Source organism: Dendrobates tinctorius, unplaced genomic scaffold, assembly GCF_039654945.1.
Source record: "Dendrobates tinctorius isolate UK_male_01 unplaced genomic scaffold, ASM3965494v1 ptg000020l, whole genome shotgun sequence".
Classification (NCBI taxonomy): Eukaryota; Metazoa; Chordata; class Amphibia; order Anura; family Dendrobatidae; genus Dendrobates; species Dendrobates tinctorius.
Window position 1 is genome coordinate 33,763,016 of NW_027361688.1, and position 6,401 is coordinate 33,769,416.

Genomic DNA, 6,401 nt, shown 5'->3' on the forward strand with positions numbered 1-6,401 from the left:
TATATATGTGGTTTACGTATATACAGACATATACATATGGAATATGTGTATATTTGACGGATATGTATATATATATTGCAGCTACTTATTTCATAAAGTGAATGCTATCATTCAAAATTACAGCTTGTCCCACAAAATAGAAACACTAAGCCCTCATGCGGCCACGTTGCTGCACAAATATAAAGTCATGGCTCTAGGAAGGCAAGGAGACAAAAACAACATCCAGAACGCCTCAACTGGCAAAACTGTTCCTAGCAACCAATCACAGCTCATCTTTCTTTTCCAAACCTGAGCTGAAGTAATAAAACGGAGACGCTGATTGGTCGCTACGGGCAACAAGCACGCTCTCTGTGTAGTCCCTAAGAATAACTGCAGATCCGCCATCTTTGTTACTGGAAAACGGGATATCTGCAATCTCTCAGCTGTGACTTTTCCAAGAGGAAATAAATCCTTTCAGTCGTGGTTTCGGAAAATATTACGGCCGTGAACACTTTTCTATGTGAAAAAATATCTCGCTTTACTGCGGTGACCCCGGAAGTGGTGAGGCGGAATCACTTCCGGTTATGGGAGTGACCTTTGCCCCCGCCGCCCAACTTCCTTCCTTTTTCCTGTAGCGGCTCCTCGAGAAGACATAGCGGTGAGTGCGGCCTCCGTAACGAAATCCGAATCCATCCTTCGTAACTGAGGGGAGACGGCGGGCATGGGGCGGTGGCAGGGGACAGGGGGGCACGGTGCTCGGTGTGGAGCTGCGGGAGGAGGCCGGGGGGCTTATATCGCCGCGGCCATGGACACACTCGGCTCTGCTGCACCACATGCACCTATATAGAGCGGGGGTCTCTGTGCCTGATTTACATAGGACTGCAGGCGAGTCTCCAGGCCTCACAGCTCGGCTCTGCTGCATCCCATGGCCGCCCCTGTTTACCCCCATGGCTCCTCTCTCATGGCCTGGTTCCCCAATACCTGGCACCAGGGGGTCCGCTGCCTCCTCTGGCATGGGCCAGTATCTGTGCCCCCCAACCCTGCTGCTCCGCGTCCCCTGCTCCACTCCTGGCCTGTTGTCCCCATGTAACGTGCATTAATATGACCATGTTGCATCTTGTACTGTAGCTATTAAAGGGGTTGTCCGGCCTTAGGTTTAGTGATGAGTGGACAAGGTGTTATCTGAGCATGCTCGGGTCTTGAGTATTTTCATAGTGCTGGAAAAATATGTTTGAGTCCCTGCGGCTGCATGTCTCGCCGTCGTTCGAAGCCCTTTTTTTTTCTTTAGGCAGAAGCAGCAACTCAAGCATATTTCTGGAGCACCCCGAAGATACCTGGTTAGCACCGAGCATGCTCAGATAACACCCCATCCCAGCACGCTCACTCACCACTGCTTAGGTTACAAACTTGCATTCGATCTGTGACGGCAGGCTTGTGAATCCTCGTATCGTGCGCACTGCGTGGTGAGGACTCGGCGCTGGGAGCAGGCAGTATTGCCTTTTGTGTACATCCGGCCGCCTTCCAACTAGACGTGTCCAGGTTCTGTTCACTTGCATTCAGTGACGCCGCTCACGTCTAGTTGACCCATGACCGCGCGCCGCTCTCACATTCTAGAATCCCTCGCTGTGCGCCAAAGTCTGCAGCCACCTATCTGTAGGATCAGTAAGGTCAGAGTGCTGGGACCAAGAAGGACCCTGGCCCGCTTCTAAATTCATTCTGTGGGGCTACCGGAAAAAGCTGAGCACCTAGGGAATGGAACGTCAGGCATGCACACGGTGGCTCCACACTTTTTCTTTTTTTTTTTTTTAACAAATTGTGTAGTTTTTATTGATACTTTGTTGCGTTTTTGTTTATTTTGTAATGTAAAAGAACACCCTCCCTCCGATGTTGATACTGACTGTGTAATGTGTATGGAGGTGCTGACTGGCTGGCCTGCAGAGATGTCGACCAGGCACGTCTGATTTCGGGCTGCTGGTTGCATTGTTCTCTCCAAGATAAGCCGCCGGCCGATGGCAGTCTGCATCTTCTAGAGAACGCACGAGCGCTCTGTAGAGCGAGCGTTATTGTGTATTTGAGAGTTGTCTAAGATGGCCGTGGGTCTAATCGGCCGACAGCCATCTGCAATTCAGTGCCAGTCGCAGCACTCGGACCCCCTCTAATCAACACGTAATCAGTCTGCATAGCTATTGGTTGGTGGCAACTGAGATGAAAAAGCTTTACTCCTTCAGCTTGGCATATGGCGCTGCATCTGATGCCATAGCATTTTGCGCCCTGTCCTATTGCCCCTGTGGCCCCCTCCACACACTACACCAAAGCATGCCCTCCTCCTGCCCCCCCATTCCTGCAGTTATTGATCTCAGCTCTGTCTATATGTAAGCATTACAGCAGTCTATGACCTGTATGTGTATATATGTGATAGATGGGTTTGTATATAATGACCCATATGATGTTTGTTCCTAGAAATGGCTCCACGCAAGGGTAAGGAAAAGAAGGAAGAGCAGGTGATCAGCCTGGGGCCACAAGTGGCTGAAGGAGAAAACGTGTTTGGAGTCTGCCACATCTTTGCCTCTTTCAACGACACCTTTGTACATGTGACTGATCTGTCTGGCAAGTAAGTGACACCCCCCCCGATCGTAACACTGTAGTGTAGTCACGTGATGGCTATGCTCTTACCTGCGTGTCGCATCCTGCAGGGAAACAATCTGCCGTGTGACCGGTGGGATGAAGGTGAAAGCCGACAGAGACGAGTCCTCTCCTTACGCCGCTATGTTGGCTGCTCAAGATGTCGCCCAGAGGTGCAAGGAGCTCGGCATCACCGCTCTTCACATCAAGCTACGAGCCACCGGAGGCAACAGGTAATGGATGGGAAGAGGCAACGCAATGGGGAACCATTAGGCCAAGTCAGGGTGATGCCACCGGGGCCTGCTTGGGTCTTTATCCTGATCATACCATGTCCTAATATATTCCATCCCCCCCCCACAGCAAAAAAAAGTACTGCTAGGGGAGAACATGGTGGCTTTCCAAAAGGTTTTCTTCAACTTTTTTTCTTAGTTGGAGCAATTTGTTTTCATCTGTTTTGGCTTGCTGTATAAGTTTCGCAATGGAGCGCCACAGAGCAATGTAATACGAGTCCTAGGAATGGGAACACTGGTATTTATAAATGTGTGAGATGGGAAGAAGAAAAAATGAGAATCTGATCGCAGTTGCGTTATTGTCCGGTCAACTTAAAAATGCAGTATTTAGGGTCAGATGAGATGCCAGGATCCCGCCTGCGGGCAAAAGTTCTGTGTTTCGGATGGCTGTGCAGATTTGCACACTACACCCTTACCTACCTGATTGCTACCTGTGGAGCCGTATACAGTGACAGTTTAGAGGGGGGCCTTATGTTCGTCTGTGGTAGAGATCAGCTTCACCTGTGGCTGTCTGCTGCGGACCACCATAAAGAGACTGTCGGCACAGAATCACTGTTGAAACAAAGTACAGGTACTTGCTAATCGTTCCCACCTGCTTGGTTTCCATCTATCTCCCCCCTTCTCTACCTCTATGAAGCCAGAGCTGTCAGAGTAAAGTGTGGTGGAGGAGGAGAGAAAACAAGCAGCTGGGATGGTGTATGTAAATGGCTCCACCATAAAGCTGCGGGGCTTGGTCTGAACAGTCATTCTGTGCTGACTGTCCCTTTAAATGCCTGCTTTAGATTGAAAATTAAAAAAAAAAAAAAAATTTAGTTCAAATGATCATGGGTTGAATCTACTCTTGTGGGTGTAAGCCATGTCTTCCCTTCCTTAAGAGAGATCCACTCCTGTCCTTAAGAACCTGCCTTGAGATTTTTTGCTGCCGAAACCATAGGCGGCATAAATTGGACATTGGTTTGTGTTTGCAGCAGAGGAAATATGATTATAAAGGCCAACTGGGGACCATTGATTGTGAATGACCAGCCCGAGGCTTCTCCCCCATCCTTCTTAGCTCACCCCCTATGGGTGTGTGTGTCAGTATAGGGGAAGGGGCAGCGAGATGCCCCAGGACCCATCTTGGGTTTGTCATTCAAGGCATTTGGTCGCCGGCATTCAGAAGTTTCAGGGTACAATAACTGTGCCTCGGCCCAATTCATGCTGCCCTTGGTTCAGGCAATATTAGATTGGTGAGTCGCTTGCTCTCTGCACCCCATCAATCGTCTGGTAGAGGGGCAGCAGGATACATGTGAGTCCTGTAGCCACCTTTTACACTGGCTTGTATGTGCCCCGTCACTCTTGTACCTGCAATCCTTTGCGTTATCTCAATAGGGAGCTGTAGGTAGACACTGTGGGGGGGCAGCAGCGCTCCTAAGCACCCTGCACACGTTCACTAGAGATACTGAAAGTTGGTTTTGCCATGCTGCACCTGTGCCTGATGGTCACCCAGTCAGTATGGCTTGTTGGCCTCCTCGGTGCCCTATGTAGGGTATTGGTCAATATGTTGAAGGGTTTCTACTGCACCGTGTAGTTCCACATCGGTTGAGAGGTGGCACAGCTGCAGAAACCGGTCATATGTGCCACTTTTGGATGTAATGGGGGATTTTTTAACACTAGAACTACCAGTGGAGTCATTTAGACTCTGTGACTTTTACTTATTTAGGATGCAAAAAAAATTTTGTGACAATAAATAATTTTTGGAAAAAAAAGTACCTTTTTTTTTTTTTTTTTTTTTTTTTTTTTCTTTTCAAAATTTACCTTTAATTACCAAAGGGAGTCACTTTGACTGCCTACAATAGGGAGTCAAAATGACTCCCTTTGGGTAATTGAAGGTAAATTTTGAACAAAAAAGTGTTTTTGTTTTTTTTTTTTTTGCTAGTCTTTGTTGCTAAATGTTATTTCTTTTAGTTTTCATTTACCTGTATGTTTAGAATAAATGTTGGCTTAGACTTATAATTAGCATTTTTGCAAGTATACTTGATATAGACAGGGCATCCGTCGGTGAACTCTTGAGTGGATTACATAATTTCTGTAGAATACGGCCTGCAGTTTTGCTAATATGGCTAGAAGAAGTGGGCTAAAGCCTGACTATATTCTTGCTATTTTGCATTCTATACCATTCTATAGAATTATAGAGCAAGAAACTCTTAAAAAACAAAAAAAACAAACCAGGAGTCAAAATGACTCCATTCGGCAGTTTTAAGGGGGGGTGACAAGCCTGGTAGTCCTAGTGTTAAGCCCTCGTGTTTACAGCTTGAAACTATTTACAATTTCAGAACCAAGACCCCTGGACCTGGTGCGCAGTCTGCCCTCAGAGCTTTGGCTCGTTCTGGCATGAAAATTGGCCGCATCGGTAAGAACTGCTCACGTGTAACTGATTATGGGGAAATCTTAATGCTTGTGGCAGGTTAAAGCCGACTACTCAAACCACCACTTCTCAAGTGCTATATTCCACCTTGTAAAATAAATCCAGCCTATACTCTGCTCCTCCGGTGCTGGTACCTGCTCTCTCAGCGCTCGTGGCGACTTATATCATGTCGGCCCTGCAGTCAATCAGTCGCTGATGACTTTACCCAACTTACCGTTGCGTGTGAATGAAGTGACCGCTGATTGACTGCAGGACTTGTATGATATCTCAAGGCCATATGAGACCCACTGCCATAATGGCTGGAAAAGTGCTGGCACCAAAGGGGGGGGACGATAGGTTGGTTTTGTTTTGATATGGATTATAGCAATTGAGAAGATGTTTGAGTAGGGGAAATGCAAATTAGGTTTAGTAGGAGTTAAATGTTTTGCGCCTTTTCAGGAAGACACTTCTCTACTTCCGACATGCTGGGAGAATTGCTTCTTGATGTGTTTGGACCAGCGATTTCACTGTGACTTTGGCCCAAACTGTGTTTTGATGAGACCTCTTTGCTTGTCCAGTGTCTGAAGCAAAAGTAGCCCTGATACAGCTGGCTGCAAAGCAGTATCATAGTAAGGCTGAAAAAAGACATTAGTCCATCCAGTTCAGCCTATAAAATTCTGTCAGAATAAATCCCCAGATCTACGTCCTTCTAAAGAACCTAGCAATAACTGTAAGATACAATAACTGCAAGTGCTTACAAGCTTTGTAGAGCATGTAAGCAAGTTTGCAGTCACTTTAGAATGACTGTGTGCAAAAATGGCTGCTATTAGTCTTCATACTCTGGGGTCATGGAATGTGTTTTGCACAGAATTTGGCAGTTCCGGTAGAGAGAGCCCCATTACAGCTCAATGTGGCCATATGCAGATCTTGCCTTAGAGAGCTGGGTGCTCTCTGTATGTACTCCTACTGTAGTGACCTGTCTTCTAATAGTGTCTTTTTGTTTTTCTGCAGAGGATGTGACGCCCATCCCATCAGACAGCACCCGCAGAAAGGGCGGTCGCCGTGGTCGTCGTCTGTAGTTTTCCAACCTTGTCCATCAGTTAATAAAATTGCCAGACCAAAACCAA

General features: G+C 47.2%; 1 protein-coding gene across 1 annotated transcript; it reads left to right on the top strand.

Annotated features, from left to right (window-relative positions):
- Positions 1-484: 484 nt before the first annotated feature.
- Positions 485-6,401, top strand: RPS14 (ribosomal protein S14). The gene is made up of 5 exons (XM_073567970.1): positions 485-637; positions 2,440-2,590; positions 2,673-2,834; positions 5,204-5,280; positions 6,286-6,401. Exons 2-5 carry the CDS (start codon positions 2,442-2,444, stop codon positions 6,351-6,353), a joined length of 456 nt encoding a protein of 151 aa, XP_073424071.1. The 5' UTR covers positions 485-637; positions 2,440-2,441; the 3' UTR covers positions 6,354-6,401.

Coding starts and splice junctions, on each gene's coding strand:
- RPS14 (XM_073567970.1), top strand. CDS start 2,442: ATGGCTCCACGCAAGGGTAAGGAAAAGAAGGAAGAGCAGGTGATCAGC. Junction 2,591..2,672: donor GTGACTGATCTGTCTGGCAA/GTAAGTGACACC, acceptor CGCATCCTGCAG/GGAAACAATCTGCCGTGTGA. Junction 2,835..5,203: donor CGAGCCACCGGAGGCAACAG/GTAATGGATGGG, acceptor TTACAATTTCAG/AACCAAGACCCCTGGACCTG.